The sequence below is a fragment of the Anser anser genome (assembly GCF_964211835.1).
Source record: "Anser anser genome assembly, chromosome: 12".
Classification (NCBI taxonomy): Eukaryota; Metazoa; Chordata; class Aves; order Anseriformes; family Anatidae; genus Anser; species Anser anser.
The window spans coordinates 16,705,913-16,725,600 of NC_139733.1; the positions used below are offsets into that span (position 1 = coordinate 16,705,913).

General features: G+C 44.4%; 1 protein-coding gene across 9 annotated transcripts in view; it reads left to right on the top strand.

The window, feature by feature from the left end:
* The window catches only part of ATXN7 (ataxin 7), an 83,123-nt gene that overhangs the window by 16,277 nt on the left and 47,158 nt on the right, over positions 1-19,688 (top strand). For 6 of the 9 annotated variants that reach the window (XM_083795031.1, XM_083795029.1, XM_083795026.1 and 3 more), the window contains 4 exons: positions 838-930; positions 6,561-6,741; positions 6,936-7,229; positions 7,603-7,671. In XM_083795031.1, the coding sequence (XP_083651157.1) occupies positions 6,944-7,229; positions 7,603-7,671 (355 nt within the window). In that variant the 5' untranslated portion in view covers positions 838-930; positions 6,561-6,741; positions 6,936-6,943. The other 3 variants (XM_083795035.1, XM_083795034.1, XM_083795027.1) reach the window with 2 other exon arrangements.

A 19,688-nucleotide genomic window follows, 5' to 3' on the forward strand; every position in this document is an offset into this window, starting at 1 on the left:
TATTTATAGCTAACTTCATGACTTCTTAGAAGATGAAAAAAAATTGCTAGTTTAATTTCAAAACACTTACAAAAATCTATTATTTGATCTTCAATATAACCCATGCACGAGGATGGATGAAAATAATTTTTAAGTTTTAACTGGGCTTTGGTTTAGCTTTAACCAATTAGGCATTGATTTATGTAAACCAAAGCAAACTGTGCTTAAATTTACGTAAACAGTAAGTTTACAAGCATTAAATGAAAGGATTTAAAACCCCTGAGCTTGCGATGATGGAAGTTCCTCTCGTAGGAAGGGCCTCAGTTCATTTATCTCCCTAATTTTTATTAAACTCTGCATCAGTTATAGAGTAATAGTCACCAATGACTTTTACATGAGGGATCATTTTCAGCTATCTACGTTCTATGACATGGGGGTAAAAATGTCAATGACTGCGTACCAAGAGCTCGTGTTGTTGGAGTCACGCTGTATTCTGGAAAAATCCTGAGCAGAAAACCCGGTGCAGTCGTGTTACCGGCTTGTGATACAGACACAACCTTCTGCTTGGAAATCTGGTCAGTAATCGGCGATGTGAGTGCAGTAACTGGGCTGAAGATTGAGATTTAAACCAATGCATACCTTTCTGGTAATGTCAGGCTGCCATTTAAAGAGCTGCTCTGTACATAAGAGTGTATAACGGTTCCCTGCTTACCTTTCAGTTTTAACTCCACTGCAGGAACTGTATTTGTAAGAGTTGATAAAATGCTTCATATTAGCTTTTAAATAGATCTAATCAGAGTTATGAAACAGATAAGGTTTCAAATGCCTCACTGCTGTGCTCCTTTTGTTTTGTTTCAGAATTAATCAGATACAAGTTAGAGAAAGCTTCCAAAATCTGAACAGATGAAGATCAATTGATAAATCAACCCAGCGATTCACCGTAATTTCAAGGTACTGTGACATGCTTACCCACATATTTTCCTTAAGCATAATATTCACATACTTTAGAAGTGAGAAGCGTGGAGAACAGGATATTAACAGGGTTGCAAAGCAAGTCTGAAGTGTTACCAGATGCAGTGGGGAGAATTTTTAAAAAAAAAAAAAAAAAAATGCAGGTGTTTAATATATGTTTCAGTGGGAAATAAAGCGACCTTACAATCAAAAGGGAGTTCAAGCACGGAGCAGTCAAACCTTAAGATAAAATCAAGTTGTATGACACATTTCAGTCGCTTAGATGAAATGAGCTGGTCAAGGAAGGTTTGGCATACAGGCAATTTAACATTTTAGATTTATTAATTATATTTTAGAAGGCATAAACTTTTTCTAAATAATTAGTTTTGTCTATTTCAACATTTCTGTGGTACTTTAAGGTATTTGAAGGCTGTTATACTCTGGTACAAATCACAGCCTACCAGCTTCGTCAGTGCCGTTGTCTGACATGTTCAGAAAGTAGAGTTTTATACTAAGGCAAGAACTGTATAGTTACCTGACAAAGAGAGAATGATGATAATAAAGTGAAATTTTGGCTAAAAAGCTGGTATTGCAGATGATCAGGTGCTGCAAATTCACTGACACAGTATCTATTTCTTTCTCTGTTTCCCCAGCCTTTATTTCTACTCTATAGCATCATATGCATTTCACCATTTTGTGTACTTATTAGAGTGAAGGAAAAGATTTCATTCAGTCTTCATTTTTCTTATGCATAGACTTGGAGAATCTAGTCTGTTACAGTCTGATATTTGCTGTGCAAATCATCTTTTAATATATTTCAAAATAGATTGTAGCAGAAAGGGCCATTACAGTTAGCATGGAGCTGGTCTGCAGAATTTATTTAAGTGGCAGAGTTAATCTGAGCTCAAGAAGAGTGAGGAATGTTTGTCATGGTGTGGCTCTTAAACTGCCCTGTTCTCTTGAACAGCTCAGCCAAAACTCCTTTTTTAACCTTCCATATTGCATTTGAAAATTCTTTTTGGAAAGTTTATGTGAAGGCAGGTGCTATTTCAGAAGGAGAAATATTATAAAACTGTTACCTGTGGGTACTGTTTGCAAGGTTGTGCAATTTCTGGCACGTGGAATTGAAGGGGCATTTAAGTCACATACGATAAGTAAAGAAGGAAGTGTTTGCAATGTTTCGTTAGATACAATATATTTTATAAGACAGATACTATAAATTTTATAAGAAGTGGCAATGGCATACATTTATCATTTGGGTCCTAAAATGTTATGTTATTTTAATATCACAGTGTAGTCATTGTGAAGTTTAGTTAAACTTGTGGGGGTGTCCATTGCATTCTCATCCCAATGCACAAATCTTCTCAGATTTACTTACATTTATTTGCTTCCACTTCTCTTCAGAAACAGATACTTCAAGTTAATTTTCTAATCCTAACAATATTAGTCTTTTCCCTGGTACACATGGGTTATAGTAAGTATCCACAATAATTTCACTTTCTAGTATTTAAGGCAGATGTATTCCAACACTTCTGAGCACCTTCATCTCCCTTTGAAGTGTTAGTCATAAATAAAATTAAACACATCAACCTGTTTCCAGGATCTGTGGGAAAAGGATTATAGACTGTTTGAGTTTTTATCACATGCTGCTCATGATTATTATCCTGAGGGATCACAGTCCTGTGTATAAAGGGACAAGTTGGTTGATTTCACTGGAGGTGAGAATGAACTGCAGATTACCATAATGCATGTTAGTAATCTATTAATATTCTTCTGTGGCGTGGCTTAAATGAAATGGTCTGTTTTGTTCTGTCTGGGTAGTTCTCTCATCGCCTGGACATGCTGATTTATATGAACTTTTTATCTCTTGCCTCCCTGCTTGCCCAATTATATTCCTATACATCTCATACTGGAGACATTTTAAAATGCACGAGATGTGTTCCCAGTTCCACTGCTGTCAACAGGAGCTGACACCAGGGTCAGGATATTGCTTCAGTGTATCAGCTGCTTGAGTTGTCATTTCAGCCTGAGTCTCATTTACCAAGTCTTCGCTAATAGTATTTGTTCTTAGTTTTTAAGTCCCTCTTGTTCACTTTAGACTTTTTGGCTATAATTAAGTTACTTGATTTCCTTTAGTGCTGTAACGCCCCTCAGATCTTTTCCTCAGTAGACTTTTTTTATGAATCCGCTTTTTTTTTTTTCTTCTCAGTACTGATAAACTGACACCCTTGCAGGCTCTCCCTGTCTCCCCCTTCACACTTCTAATTCATGCATCCTTTGCAGTCATTGTGGAAAATCACCAGCAAATCAATCGTATCGTTATCCTTCTGTTCGTAAAAGAGTTCAGCTGCAGACTCATCCTTGCTTTTTCATTCCAGATAAGAATTATCATATCTCAGGTCTTTTATGGTGGTTGTCTCATAGATTCTAACGAAACACCTGACTAAGGTGTTCCCTGTTTGAACAGCTTCCCAGGACCACCTGGCAAAAGAATGAAACCTGCCAGTACAGGTGAAAAAATGCCTGCAGTGTCACAACACAAAATAACCGTCCTCTGGAGTTTTAAGCAGTTGCATGCTGTTTGTAGGCATGCATGTCAGCAGAGCATTACCGACCGTGTTTAATATGTCGTTAAATCTGTTTAGTGAGCTTTGAAACTGTGGTTTTCCTTTTTCTGTGTGTTCCCTTTCCTCTTCCTGACTTCATTCTTTCTGTCCTTTCACAGGCTGTGATGTATTTCTTTGTTTGTTTGTTTATGCTTTTTTCACCCCCATTATTTGGCTCTCTTCTCTACATTATCTGCTGCTTTCTGTTTTCCTGCCTCACATTTCCTTCTCCACTTCCTCTGTCCCTGAGCTTAACTTACTCCTCCATGTTTGTTTTGTGATTTTTTTTTTTCCCTCTCAGCTCTTTGATGAATGAGAGTTGGATATATATTCTCACTCACACACACAAGCAGTGTGTGGTTGTTTGACCACAATCTCAGTCCCAGTGCTTCTCCTTCTGCTATTTTGCTTTCTTAGTTAAACCCCTTAAATTGTAGCGTTTCTGGAAAACTTTGTCCTGTTAAAGGAGCATGATTAAAGGAGCTATTCTTGACCAGATTCATCCCTCTTGACTCTGGGTGCCTAATAGAGGACCCTAATTCAGGTGCAGGGTCATCCTTGTCTTGCATGGTCTATGGGAAGAGAAGGGCTTCTTCAAAAACTGTTTGGGACCAGGAAGGACCAAGCTGATCTCAAAAGCATCCCTGGCTCTCCAGTGATTGCCAAGGGAACTTTGAATGACCACATTCCTTACCTGGGTATCTCAGATTCATAAGTCACCTCTTTACAGTTTACAACTTGTACGTGTGTTTTGAATTCTGTCCTTCTTCTAACATGATGGATTTTCAGGGGTTTACCCCTAAAATCATCAATGCATCCATGTATAGCAGTACGGAAACAATATAATTGAACTTGTGTGCCTAAAAAAAAAGGCATATTCAGCATAGTGGGCTTGTGGAAAAGAATATTCTCTCCACCTCCAGTCCTTTTAAAATGAGTTTTTCATCTGTCCCTATTCCTGCTCTCTGACTAATCGGTCTTGTGCACTGAACTGATGAACCGATCTTTCTGCTGCCACTTTCCTCCCTCTGCTGGAATACTGATGCATTCACGACACAGTGCAAAAAAAAATCACTACAGGAAGAAAGTTTACTAAAGGACAGCCAGAGGCCCAGACTGCAGAATTAGATCTTGAGTGGGTATGTATAGGAAAAATAAGCTGTGAAAGAAGGAGGGGAATAAAACACAACAACAGGTTTGAAAGAGGAAAAAAAAATCTTTGAAATAAAGGTAGCGTATGCTTTACCTCTTTGGCTGGCACTTTTAAAGCAAGAGGCACTTCTGAGTAACTTGATGAGTATCAACGTTAGAAACTGAAAAATTGATAATCTATTAGCTTGTTAAAGTACTTAGCTAATCAAAAGTAATTTTGCCAAATTAAGCCATTTTATTTTTGTGTATTTTGACATACATATGTCAGTAATGATTAAAGAAAAGAATCATGATGTAGAGCATTAATTAGATATATCATGGTAAAATCTGTTGCTATTAAAAGGCAGGTGTTGGTGTTCTATTGCTCTGTATGGACACCCATCACTATTCGCTTTAGGATCAATGTAAAATTCATAATAATGGAGGATTTTTTTTTGTAAATTTGAGGAACTAAGTTTGAAAGAAATCGGTAATAAATTTTTGTTTTCCTGTCTGGTTTCTACACCATAAAATTAGTTTAGGTTCTGCTCAGAAATTCAAGGTTGCTTAGCACCTGACTGCCATTTCCCACTGATGTTTTTATCTTTCATTATAAGTAGCCATTTATATTTTTAAGTATATTCTTTGATAATTAATAAAGGAATAGTGTCCTTCATTCATCATTTATCTTTCAACTCTGGCCCCATAAGCACCTCCTGCTCATGCTCAGACCTAAGATGAGGAAAGATTCCACTCTTTTGGGAAACTGCAGCTCGGTTAGGAACAGGTGTAACGGACAGATCAGGACCCAGCTCAAGAAATCGATAGCCTTTGTTAGTCCTGCTACAGATGCCTGCAACAGAAGTTGTCTTTATCTATATCTTACACAGTTTGAATTTTTTAAGGAGGTAGGCTTGGAGTGATGGGGAGGGGAGAGGAGCCTCCCTCGCTATTCTGCAGCAGATGTGCAGTTTTACAAGACACGTTCAGCGTGCGACAGAAATTATCGCTTGGGCGGACCACTGAAACTGTCCCTGTAATTACAGCCTATCCCACCCCTGCGCTGACTGCCCGATGTGCCTGTGCGTGCAGATCCTTCACACGCACAGACGAGGGAAGGGCACATCTCTAGCGGGTCCGTAGTGCCGCTCTCCCAGGGTTGTATTTCACCGAAAATAGCGAAGCCCGGGCTGAGCGTGCACGCACACCTCCGCAGGGCTGCGGGCAGCCCATTTTGTTTACTGTTTGGCTTTCGGCTGCTTGGTTTTGCGAATACCACGCAGGTGACGGACGGGCAGCCCCCGGCGCTGCCGGCTTTGGTCCCACGCCGTCGAGATTTGTTTGCCGGGGGGTGCCGCAGGTTTGGGCCGCAGCGAGCAGGTGGGTGGGTGGTGGCCGAGCGCCAAAAGGGGTGCCGGGAGAGAGGGCGGCTTGCGCTAATTAACAAAAACCTAAAGAGCCCCTTTATTTAAACGACTTGATTTCTGCAAAACCTCACAACTTCGTTAGCGACCGTTTACTGGCCGGGAGAGCGTTTTCCCCGAATCCCGGTCGTTTTTAGTGCCTGACCGGGAACGGGGGCGGTTAAGAAGAAAGGCAGGTGGGTCAGCAAGGCCAGCCCCGGGACCCGCAGCCCCGGGACCCGCAGCCCCCGGCCCCTGCCCTGACGGCGGCTGGAGGCCGGCGGCCGCCCCGAGCCGTGCCGGTGCCGCCGCCCCGGTGGCCGGGCCCTTAAGGAGGCTCCGCGTTTTAAGGAGGCCCCGGCGGGGCGGGGCGGGGCGGGCGATGCCGGCACAGCCCAGCCCAAGCCGGCCCCGTGCAGCGAGGGGCGGGGGGGGGGGGGGGGGGCGGGGGGGCCGGGCGGGCTCGTGACGCGGCCGTTGTTTTCTGTAGGGTCGCCCCATGGAGCCGGGGGGCGCCCGGCGGGCGGCGTAGCCCGGCCCCCCCCCACCCCCCCCCCGCCGCTCTTGAGGCAGCGCCGCCGGCCCGCAGGCGCCTCACCTGGGCGGCGGAGAGGAGGCAGCGCCCCGCGCAGCATGGGCACCCGGCTCCGGGCCCCCGGGCCGCCGCACAGGTGAGTCCGAGCCCCGCGGGGTGTGTGTGTGGGTTGGGGGGGGGGGGGGCAGCGGGTTTTGGGGCGGAACCGCGGGATTTGGGACTTGGGGGGGGGGGGGGGGGGGTTGGAGGGGACACGCGAACCCCGCGGCGCCACCTTAAGCGCGGCGCCACCTTAAGCGCCCGCCGCCTTGTCTCGGTGCATTGTAACAGCGGAAAGAATGTCGGCGCGGGCCGCGGGTGACGTCAGAAGGGAGCAGCGCACAGCGGCGGCGGCGGCGGCCAGGCAGCGGCAGCGGCAGCCCCGGGCCCGGCCCCGGCCCCGGCCCCGGCCCCGGCCCGGCGAGGGAGGCGCGGGCGGAGGAGGCGGGAGCGGAGCCGGCCCCGCCGCCACCGCAGCGGCAATGGCGGCCGTCGGGGAGCGCAGGTCCCTGCCCAGCCCCGAGGCGATGCTGGGGCAGCCCTGGAGCCACTGGGTCGATGCTGCTAAACTGCACGGGAACGACGGTGAGAGCCCCGCGGGGGCTGACCCTGCCCGGCCCCGCGCCCCCCAGCCCGCCCCCGCGTCCCCCAAACCCGCCCTCTCTTCCCTTCCCCTCTTCCCTCCCCTCCCAGCGGGGCTGCGGGGTCCCCCAGCGCCACCGGGGTCCCCCAACGGCATCGGGTTCCCCTAGCAACGTTCCCCCATTGCCGTCCCCTTCCCCTATTGCCGTCCCCTTCCCCTCGTCTAGCCCCGGGGATGCCACTTGTCACCGGGTCCTGTGCTCCACCACCCCATCTCGGCCCCCCGCCTGCCCTCATCCCCGTCCCGGGGGGTTGCGGGGGTCCCACCGTGCGGTGTCACCGCGGGCGCTGAGCTCTGGGGGTTTTCTGCTTGCAGGGACGGCGTTAGAAGAAAGTTTCAAGGAATACGGGAAAAATCGAGAAGCGATGCGACTCTGCCGAGAAGGTGAGTGCGGGGTGTTCCTGACCCAAAGTGCCCCGAGAAGTTTTCCTGCTCGCAACTCCTGAGCAGGGGACACGCGTGGGGGGAGAAAGGAGGCTTCTCGTCACTGCTGGCGCTTCAGTTTGGGGACCTGCGGCCTGGCAACCAGGGACGTGATTGGCGTTGTTATTAAATTAACACCTAACCTAACTCCGAGGTTGAACGTAGGTCGCTTATTGCATTGCGTTTACCGTGTTTTCAGTGGGATTTTCTTTGGCCCTAAGCAGTCCTAAGGAAGTTGCGTGACCAGCGCTGCTAATATCTTCTCTTGAGCCAGCCTATTTTCACTCGGAATATAATCCCTGCCGGTTGCTGGACGCAGGTCTCCCTCCCTGTCATGTCAGTGCGCTGTGTTTATTTGTTACTGCGAAGCAAGAGTGACCTTTCACCTGTGATTAGCAAAAGCACACGAAGGGCCGGGTTCGCTTCAAAAGTAGCACTGCTGCTCGAGCTTGTAACCAAATGATGAATGACACCGGTAGGTTACGGTAACTGTGAGGCAGGGAGTGGAAAAAGCCGCAACAGCCTGACTTCTGATGTACAATTTTCTTTCCTTTTTTTTTTTTTTCTTTTTCTTTCCAACTTCCTAAAACTTTCACGTTCTTGTTAGTGCAAGTTCGCTTCAGCAGACTTTGTTACTGAGAAGTGCGTGGTGGAATAGGCCTCGCTGCTTTAAATACTAGCTCAGTTACACTCGGGTCACTTATTTGACAGTGTTCGAAATGGAAGAGTGAGTTTGTAAACTTTGTTTACAATCATAGAAGACGGGACTTGCCAGGGACCTTAGGGGACGATCTGATTCAGCACTTCTCTGCTTGTGAGCTACAAGCAGCAAGTGAAAATTAAAGCACACTGGCACAGCCTTCGTAAGATGGGGAGGCAGTGACCTGTGCTGAAGCTGAATCAAAATGTCTACTTATTGTAGAATTTCTAGCGTTGCTAAAACTTAGAAAAAAAAAAACTGGTTTATAGGACCAGATTCAATGGGCACTGGGCTATAAGAGAGATGCAGTAGAAAGCTACGCTGCGGCGTTCATAGACGCTTGTGCCATTTTGCCATCACTTTTGTGCGTGTATAAGTTCGTGGGTATTTGAAAAGCACTTTATTATTTCATTGACAAGTTCTTATCCAGTATTTCTGTTGGATATTTCATTTATTTTTCTGAATAGGCAAATCACTCATGCTAAAACAACACTTGTAACAATAAGCACGCATTATCCTAGGAAAGATTTTGCTAATAAGGATTTTCAAACATTCTTTCTTATTTCTACCTCATAATATACAAGCATTTAAGGTTGCCAGCTAATCTTTAAAAACTGGAAGGGTGATGAATAATCTTTTTTCTTTTTTTTCCCTGGAGAGAGATCATGAAACTGTTTTTTTGCATAAGCTGACCACGGAAATACAGCTTCTCTCCACTGCCTCCAACCGTGTGAATGACTTGTAGGATTATGGCTTGAAGGAAGTTCATAAAAATAAAAAAAAAAAAGAAACTTGAAGATCTAGAAGTGGAACTTAGTAGCCCTGTCAGACATCCAACAGTCTTTTTGACTGCTATATGACATGTGAATGAGACACTGACTTGGCATACACCTATAGCTGGTCTGCAGGGAGCTCAGCCTACAAATTAGAGCAAAAGATAAAGTTGTGCTAATTAAGTGTGCACTTAAAGAACTAGGGGAGTGGCAAAACGTGCTGGCATGTGTATGCATTGTGTTATCAAATAAGGTTTTGAGAACACTGTAACTGGTTCCTTTTCCCAGGAAGAATTTTGCATTCAAAATTGAGGAACTGACATTTATTAAGTAATTGGGCTGTCTAAACAATGGATCTTAACATGGAAAATGTGAATCAAATTATAAATTTTACCAAATCAATTCAAACTTCAAGATTGTTGTCATACCACACGGTATTTATGTAAGGTTAAATACACAGCTCGTTGTATAGAGAAAGTTCCTTCTCTTCAGATTGGGCGTCGAGTCAGAGGCCCAACTCGACAGAAGGATTTCAAGGTTATTTAGGCTAATTTAACCTTGTATTGCAACTCTTCCAGTTTGCATAAAAGAATTAAATATTCATGGCCTGGAGAGGGAGAGAAGAAGGGAACATGAATTTACAGTCCACTTATTTGAACCGGGTTCAAAACCAAGAGCTGTTTTCTTTATTTAACAATTGTCAACTTCCAGATCAGGCTCCCACTGGCCTGTACCCACTGGGTTATAGCTGTTTCCTTTCCCACATGCTCTTTCTCTAATTTCAGTCTTCTGGTGGGAATTAGCTTCAGCATCAGTCTGCCTGATGGTGAGAGACGTGTTTCAAGCTTTCAGGCAGCAGAGTGTGGATCTCGTGAACGAAGAGCGAGTGTTCTTGTTGCTGTAACGCTGTATTAAAAAGAGGGTTAATGTTACCAGCTTATGCTTTAAAGGAAAAGAAGGATGCCTGTTATTCTTTCACAGGAATAAAGGACGTAAATATGTCATTCCAAGAATCATCTGTAAGCTTTGAAGAGAGGCAGGGTTTCAGGCGTTTGTCACTGGAATTTCCTACTTGCTATTCAGGCAGCTCCTCTCTCAGCGTGCTGGTTGTTGCGAAGCCTGATGAGTCCTTAATACCTGTCAGGAACGCCAGTTCCATGGAGGGATCAGGAAACCAAAATTAGTTCAAAGTCTCAAATGTGTTTACTATGTCGAACCCTTCTTGACATACCGAAGCTTACATTGAAGTAACAAGTAGAAATTGGTTTGTCTTCCCAAACGCCCAGTGTTCCTCTTGTACTTCCCCGATCCACTGTTCTTGTGTGCTTTCTCTTCTGCTAATCCATAATGTACAATCTTTCCTGCTGGGCTCCTCCAAGACCTTCACGAAAGTGAGAAAGTCACTGGATGCTTTCCCACATGTCGCTTTCTGAGGCAGTAAGAGTCCATGCTGAGCTTTGATGTAGAAATTAGAACCACGGGAATATGGTACAGGCCCAAAGCACTTGGCTCGCTTTTGGTGTGGAAAATCCCCAACAGATGGAAACGAGAAACGGGCATCCTTCAGCATGGGAAAATCTTATTTTAAGGTACCCTCTAGGTCTCACTTTGTCTGCGTACACTGAAAATCTTCTCATGACAAACTGTGCTATCAATGCACGGCCACGTTAGAAGCAATTGTACTGCAGTTATTTTCACAGGTAGCTCATACAACAGAACTTAGCTCATCCCATCGCTTAATTGCTTGCTATTTGTGAACCAGCTAAAGGTGTGACTTCTCTGCCACATGGTTTGCTGCGATGAAGAAACAGTAGCATGTTGGATTATAGTCTGTAAATGCGTTCTAAAACAGTGAGGCAGAAAATCTAGTCGTTTTCATTCGTCTTACATTTTAAAATACGACTTGTGTTACACAGATGTGGTTAATCTTAGAGATGCAGTAGATGTCAAAAGGAGGCTGATGCATTTGTACCATATGACGCTTTATTTTTTGTGTTACATTCTTAGTGTTAAACTTCCGTACTCTGATAACAGCAAACATAATAATTTTTCAGGAGATTCTTGCTGACCATCGTTGGATTTGGTTTGCTTTTAAAAACATTTTCTAACCTATTATTGTTGCAAAGATGATCTTTAAATGGAACTGTGGTTGCAGGCGTAGAGTTCCTTCACCGTAACTTTGTCAGGCTCCAACAGAATGAACTTTTGCTTCTTGCAGAATTTGACAGCAGGTTGATTCGTTTCAATCTGTGGATCAGGAGAGCTCGGAGTAGAAATGATGTGGCCTAAACCTGGTCCTTGAACTGGGGCTTAACCCTCCCATGGCCCCCGAGGCTCTCCAAACCAACCAGCAACCCCCCACCCCTCCCAGCAAACTTTCAGTTGCTACCAACGGTCTTGTACGTTATTTTAAAACCCCGCCCTTCAAAAAATAAACCAAAACCCACAAGGCTGTATTAGCAAGGCAGAGAGAGAAAAAACATGTGTGCTCTTAGCAAAGATGTGATCATTATGTTTGCAGTAATACTTATGTGCGCAACCCCTTTGGAGTGGCTGGGGTGAAAGTCTGTCAGATTGGTACAATGACTTATGAAATAATTTAGAAACATAGGTGTAATAAGAAAAGTGCTAAGGAAACTATAGCATCTCAGAATGGAAAATAAAATAGTGGGGAAGAGAGATTGGGTTAGACAATTTAAAGTTCTTTGAGCGCCTGCGTTTTTGATAACGTATCCAGTGCATGCTGAAGTTTTGGGGTGTCTTTACTAGAGTTTAAGCATCTTTTTCTTTCTGTTACATGTACAGACCTATTTCTTAATTTATTTTTTTTTAATTGTGAACCCCTTGGTCCCACCTATATCGAGTGCTTCACTGGTACCGTCAGCACAGTTTACAGATAACTGTCAAGAAAGTACAGGAAGAGGAGGAAGGTGACAGCATTTGTAACTTAGGTCATGAGCTGGATTTGATCGATTATCATTGAAAGGCTGTTGCATGATGGCTAAAAAGAACTCTTTGTCACCCTTACAGCATCCTTAAAGCCTGCCAGTGATGTAACGGTTTGTACTCGAGGTTCTGAGATTCCCGAGGAGGTTTGATTGCTCTGTGTGCGCTGCGCGGCAGCTGTGTCAGGTGAAGGGGCTGTGGAGGGAGATGCCGAGGAGACAACTGCGGTAGCGTAGGCTGAGGTTGGTTCAGCGATGATCCCTGATGCGTTAGATAAGCTCAGAGCGCTCACAGGGCAGAATTCATGCTGCCTGTGTGGCCGGGTAGCACGGTACCGCTCTGACAGTTTTTAGACTGTACTTGTCTTAGTAAAGCACGTTCTGAATTTTCTGTGAGAGCACAGGCTGTCAGTTTTTGGTAGGTGGCTGCAGAAGACTTTGTTACCATAGGGATCTATCAGGAGAGCAGGTGGGAACAAATTCTGCTCAGCATCGTGTCACCTGATAGCAGTTGAACTCCTGGTCATGAACAGTTAATATGTCCTGGGGAGGCAGAAGGGGGGGGTTAAGGAGGAGGGCAAAAAAAAAAAGACTCTGTGAACCTCTAGGGCATTCATCAGACAACAGAAGCTTTGGGATTCGATTATATTAATTGTTATTAATGGAAGTTACCAGAGCTGTGGGAGTACTGAGAGCGGTGCGATGAACTCTTGTTCTCCTGGAGCCTGTGTTCAGAAAGGCTGAGCGCTGAAATCCAGGGCTGGGCCAGGAGGGCTCACTAGAAGCATCTTCAGCACATAGACCCAAGGTCTAGAATTTTCCCAGCAGCAGGCTTAATAAATAATTAAAGCATCGGTGAAACTTTTATTCCAATATTAAGTTGTAAATACAAGTGAGAGACAGCATCTTATTTCAAATTTAAATTTGTTTTTATTCAGCCTTGGGAGGTGCTCTACTGAGTTGATTTTTTGTTGTGTTAAATCATGTCAAAGATGCTTAGAGGGCTCTATAGTCCTTGACTGCCTGCAAATACACTGTGAGAATTTTTAATAGACTGAAATAAATATTTCAAGGTAGCAGCACAACGTGCGATGCTTCTTTTTTGGCATTCTGCGTAGCTATGCTCAGGCTGTAATCAGATAAATCTCTTCTTCATTTCATTACATCTTAAATGGCTATTTACATGAAGAATTTTAAGCATTTTTGGACTGATTGTTGTAAAACAATTACAAGGAGACTTTAAAAGTGCATTGAGCTGTTTAAGAAAATTGTAGAGACTTTATGAGAGAGCTTGAAAAACATGGAATTTGAAAGGTTGCTAATTGTGAGAATATCTGCAGTGTCAGGCCCTGGTTTTCTTCCTCCTTGTTATTTTTTTCACTTAAAACCAAGTTCTGTTTACAATATTTAATTATTTCTGGTGCGATGAGTCACATGTTATAAATAGAATATTGTGATGTTAGACTGCAAGTTAGAACTGTGTCATCTCTTATGCTGTAAAGAAACTTTGCAGGTTTTAGATATTACCAGAGTATTAGGCTGTTATTGAAAGGCCTTGGAGACTTTCATTGGAAATGCAGCTCCAAAACTGCCTCAATCCATCTGTTAAATTCCTGCTTCCTCGCATATTTTTTTTAAAGAACCTCTGAAATAGCTGTCTATGCATGTACAGTCAGGAGTTCGCTCTTATCTAACACTTGTTAAGTGGTATTTATGATTAGCTAGGTTATTCCTATGCAGAAGAGTTGATGTCTTGATAATAATGGATTAAGTATTGCTTTTTCCGTAGTATCTGTTCTGTATTTAATGACAAACGCTAAGAGAAGAACAGTGCAAGAAGTATTATACAGAACTATGATTTCCATGTGAGCTGGTAACATAACGCTCTTTTAAGTAGAGCAGGAAAGACAAAAAGGCTTGGTGAAGGGTACTTCTAACTAAATTGGGTTAAGAGGATGCAGATTGCTCTCTCTAAGGTAACTATTTTAAAAGCTATTTCTTCCATTGCAGGGGAGCTAGAAAAGGAAACGCACGCAGTTCTTACACCTCTTCTCACTATGCATAGCCTATGGCTATAACGGCCAAGTGCCAGCTGGGGTTACGTGTGATCTCATCACTTCTTAGACAGGAAAGATTTCAGCTTTCACAGATCATGATAATATTTGATTTGTAATCAAGTATTCTAAATAATATTGAAGATGCTTAAAAATTATTTTCTCCTCTTTTAATGAAGGAAATCAGCACTGCAGCGTAAATTGCCCATATATATATATGATACTCATCATTATTTCCTAAATATTCTTGGGGTGCATCACAGGGATGAATACTGCTTTGCATTTATACTTTGTTTGTAAGCAGCATTTAAAATCTGCTAAAGGGAATTCAAAGTACAAAGGAGAAGAGTAGCATGAATGTAAAAGCGGTTGTCGTGAAAGGCAAAGATTTGTTGTAATCAGTGTTCCTGTTGCTAGAAAGCCTTCTGCGATCAAAAGTTACCCCTGCTTGTGTAGGCTGTGTGGTGGTGTGAGCTAGGACGGGTGGCACGCTGGCTCTCAAACTGTCTCTTGTTGTAAGTTGGGTAACCCCAGATACTACGAGGTATGACTTCATCACAGTAGCTTGCATGCACAGCTTTCCCACGTCACTTGGATCGCTAGCTTTGCAAACAGTCGCTTTCCTGGTAAATGTACTAAGTTGTTTGGCTCAAGTAGATGAGAAGTAAGTACTCAAATACTCAGTTGTTTGTGTGTGAACGCTGCTGTCAGCCTTTGTGGAATAAGCTGTTCAGTGGTAACCTGTTTTCCCATGAGAAAGATTGTTTATTTACAAGCTCATTCCTGTCCTGATTTCTACTGTTGATAGCTTCAGCCTAGCTAATAGATAAACTTCACTGGTAATGAGAGGCGAAAGAGATAATTCGTTATGCCTCCCTTCTCTTCTGCTGGGATTATAGCAGTCAGAAAACTTACGCAGTATTCTTGATCTGCTTTTCTCTGGATAAGCAGGACTTTACTTGTACCTTTCATCAGCTACATTTGTAGTGTAATAGAGAAAGCAGCGTTCTCAAATGGCACTCTAAAAAAATGTATACAAAATGATTGAAGTGCTCAAATCCCATAGAGAGCAGCTGTGAGGTCGTAAATCTGTGATGTGCACTTTTTCTTAAATCTAGAGCTCATACGGTTTTATTTGCAAAACGGTTTGTTGGACTATTTGACGTTGGTATGGTTGCCTGAATGTCCTACAGCAGCTTTCGTTAAAATGAAGTTTAGAAGCTCTAATGAGTTAAATTTGAAAAGTAAATAGTAGACTGAATACACAGTAAATGGGATGTTTGTTTTCCTTTACACTCAAATTCCATTATGTTTTGGCCTTCATAAATGCAGTTTTATGTGTGCAGGGTGTTTTTTTTTTTCACTGGCTGCATAAACTACATAGTATTTGTTGTCAGTGGGAAAACTGGAGTGCTGCCAGCTTATAAAGTGGTATCTGGGGATGTGAGTTCTTGTCATGAGCCACTGAAGTCAACAAAGGTTTTGCTTGTGACTGGAGCGAGGACGCGGGATCAGGTTATTGGGCTCTGCAGGCAAGACAGTTTGCGATTTTAAGATAGCCACATTCACTAGAACTTTGTGATCAAACAACCAGTAGAGAAATACTTTGCTATGCAAACATTTTAATTGTTACCCCCTAGACGTTGTAGCCATCGCTTTGTCAAGGTGCCTATAGCTTGAATGACACCCTCTGGCCTTGGGCTCAGGCTAAAATACAGCACTAAATCTGTACCAGTTTACACCTAGGGTGTGGTTCTGTGATCTGCTTTCTCCCTGCAGTGCTGCATTAAGCAGCCCCTTGGTCTCTGCTGAATGAACCATTTGTGAAATAATGGTCGCATTCCAACTTTGAAGTTGTTTTCCAAAACAAGATGATGGTTGCTTAATGAAAAAAAAAAAAACTTTTCCAGCATGTATTTTGTCTGGTAATCCTAAAATCCATTGGGCCATGCTTAGCTGTGTATCTTTTCAGAGTGAATCTGATCTAAGTTTTCCCTTGACTGCCTACGTGGTTTTATCATATAGTAGATCTTGTATCTTGGTTATCTTTCAGTGTGTTAGAGATGTTATATCAGCGAATAACTAAAGTATAAATCAGGATTAGTTATAATACAGAAGTCTGTTGTTAAAAGTAAACAGCAAGTAAGAATTAGTTTGTATTGTTTAATGGTTAATTATCTATTTTTTTAGCTAATTACTGAACATAAGTTATTATGTCAGAAAACTAGGTATTAGAAATGAAGTTTTCCTCTGACTGAAATTCCCGAGGTAGTTCCCAGTAACTTTGTGAACTGGAGGGACAACATTTGAATCTAGGTTGCTCTGCTGAGGAGGGCTTAGTGTCACCTATGTTTGTCTCTTATCAGATGGACGTTGCAAATGATGCCAAAAGGGGAAAGAGACATCATCTATATGGTATAGGTCAATGCGAACCGTACCAAATACACTTCTAAACGAATCTGTACTGGTGTGGGATATCCAGAGGCCTCAAGCTCTGCGAAGACTTGGGTTAACTGGCTTTATTTTTTGGTGGATATGTCAGAGGAGTGAAAATCGTTCCCAATAGTTGGACGTTGTGTGTCAGATAATTAAGTCAGCCATGTAAAATCATTTGGAAAGCAGCTTTCCAAATAACTCATTTTCCAGAAAATGTTAAAATTGTCTGTTTCATTCCTCTTCAATTAAGGTTACTCTTGAAATGTATTAAAGCAGTTTAACTTGATTCTTGCAGCTGGAAGGCTTTGTTGGCCTTTGGTTTGTAAGGAATATAATTCTGGTTTTTAGGATGCTCTGCTAGCTAATTTGTTTTTTAAAATGTAGTATCTGTGTTAGAATGTCTATGTTCTGCTCTGCTGTGAGAGATTGTAGTCATCCAGTTCTCCCTGGTACTAAGTGGAAATATTTGAGAGGAAAAGCTAAAACAAGCCTCCTGATAGGCAGCATTTACTTCATGAAAATACTTTAAAGGTGAATTTCAGTGAGGAAATTCATTTTCATGTCTGTGTAAGTTGTGCTTATCCAAAGCAACTGTCTAGAAATCGTGCTTGTTAAGAAGCTTCTGTTCCATATTGCAGTTCATAATTTACAAAGAAGTTTTGAGCCAAAGTGAATATATCTGTATCACTTACCCAAGTTAGTGTAATACATGCTTATGTAACAGATTGTAAATTTTTGGCCTAAATACTCTTTTTCTTGGCTAAATGATTGAAGGGGGACCTTTTGTTACTGAGTGTGATCCAGGACTTGGGGAAATTCGTTGTCTGAAGTGCACCTGACGCAGTTTGTGTCAGGTCGGTGGGCTGGCTGGAGCCCTCTCCTGTGCTGGGGCTCCTGCAGGAGCTGCCCCGATAGCCAGCTGCCGTGGTTTGTGGGGTCCGGCCGTTTTAGGGCTGCTGTGCAGTGTGGAGCGGGGACAAGGAGCCCGAAACGTGAAGGCCCCTGTCTGGGAAGTGTCCCTCCGGTTCCCCAGGCTATCAGCTCGTGTCCCGAAATGCAGAGGCCCGGACCACTGTGTTGTTTGCTGGGATCAAACCGGCGAGTCCCTTCAGTCGTTCCTGCGGCCTGAACGTAATGATCTGAAGCGCTGGCTTGATAGCCTTGGAGATAAGAACGCTATTTTTATCTGCCGAGTAGGTAGAGCACGGGAGAAGAGAGCGAAATGTTGAGAGCGGGCTGTCGCTGTGCTCCTCCGAGCCTTGTGCGTGACTGCTGGGGATGAAAAAGGATTTGGGGTGCAGAGCTGCCGTTCTCTGCCACCACGCAGGGATCCTCGGGCACAGCTGTGATCGTGTGCCGGCACCGCGGCCGGGCTCCTCAGCGTGAAGGCGTGACGGTCTGTAACACCCTCAGAGGCTCCCCGTTGTGGAGAATTTTGCACCGCGAGGCAGCGCCAGCCGGGGAGGAACCCCCGGGGGTGTCCGCGCCCCCGTCATGCCCTCGCTGGGCTCCCCGCGGCATCCTTCCCGGGGCGCTCGGCGCGGTGGCTGCAAGCAGGGCGCTGAGAGCGGCTCCCCGAGCGGTGCATTGTGGGCTGGCGCGGGGCAGACAGGCCGGACGGGTTCGGCGGCGGTGGCCCTGGCTTCCTGCCTGCCCCGCTCGGCACCGCTCGGCACCGCCAGCCCGCGGGAGGCTCGCGGCGCGCCGGCCCTCCGGGATCCTCCAGGCCTCCTCCAGGCCTCGGTCCCGGAGCTCGCGGGCTGCGGCTGCCCTCCTGCCAAAGGGGATCCGCTTCTGTCGTAAACCAAGCTGGTGCTCTCCCAGAGCCGTTTGCAGCAGTTGTCTGCTTTAGGAAGGTGGCTGCGTTTGTTTTCGAAAGCCGGAGGCTGGTAAACTCTACGCCTTTGCGAGGGTGTCAGAGGAGCCTGTTTACCTTTCAGTTTGCTGTTATCTTTTTAATCTCGTTCACCGTTGTCATCCTGTGTCATCTCGGGGCAGTCGTCGGAGCTCTGAGCTGTTGTACTCTGGGTGTTTTTAGTGCTGGCTCCGTGTGCTCTTTGCCGTGTCTCTTCATTCTGACCCTGCACGTCCTCCGTGCCGCCTCCCCGCGGGCTTGCGGCCAGGCCCGGCTCTGTGACACCGCTGCCCACCGCCCCTGCCCTGGATGGGTCTCCTCTGCCTCCGTCTGCACAAGGATGATTTCTCTGGCTTGCTGCGTGTATAAGCAGGTTTGTTCTTCTTACAGCCTTCTTGACCAGTTCGGGAGGTTTTTTCCCCACAAAAGTAGGATGTTCTGCTTCTTAGCTGGCCTACAGAAGGGAGAAGAGTTCTTTCCTTCATCCCCCTGTGCGCTTGGGTCCGTTGGTGCGTGTCCATATACCTTCCTCCCAAGTGCACCGAGAGGACCTCTAGCTGCAGTGGGGCCGGAGGAGAGAAGTAGCCTTAGAAGTGTCTGTCAAAAGTGTGAGTTAAACCAGCCCAACCAAATCAGTGTGTTATATAGTCCGAGTAAATTCTTCTTTCCAATATATCAACTGTGTGAAGTCTTAGGGTTTACCAGTTCCTCAGTTAGACTGTTGAAATGTTCAGTCATCTTTATTTCTCTAGTCATGCAATGTCTAAGTTTTAAAGTAAGTGTCACTATCTGTGTGTTCGAACCTATTAGACCTGGGTTAGCTCTCTTACTTTACCGGAACAACAAAAACATTGTTTTATTTTCCACTTTATCTTTTAATCCTATTAAGTACCACAGTACTGTTGTGGGTTTCTTTGGCTATAGGACATTTATATGCCTGTTGCTGTGCAACTTGCATAATTATTTTTTTACATCGTATCAAATTAACTGTTAGGAAATGTGTAAAGCAAAGGAAGTAAATTTTAATGGAAAAACTAAAAGTGCTTGCCAAGTTGAGGGGGATGCAGAAACGTAAGGTGGTATTCCAAAAACGACAGGCATCAGCTTCCTTATAGCTGTATGAAACAAGATTGAAACACGTCCATTTTTGAAGTGGATGTTCGAGTGTATGGAGAATGGGAGTGGCAGGGGTGGGGTAGGTTTAGGTAACTAGAT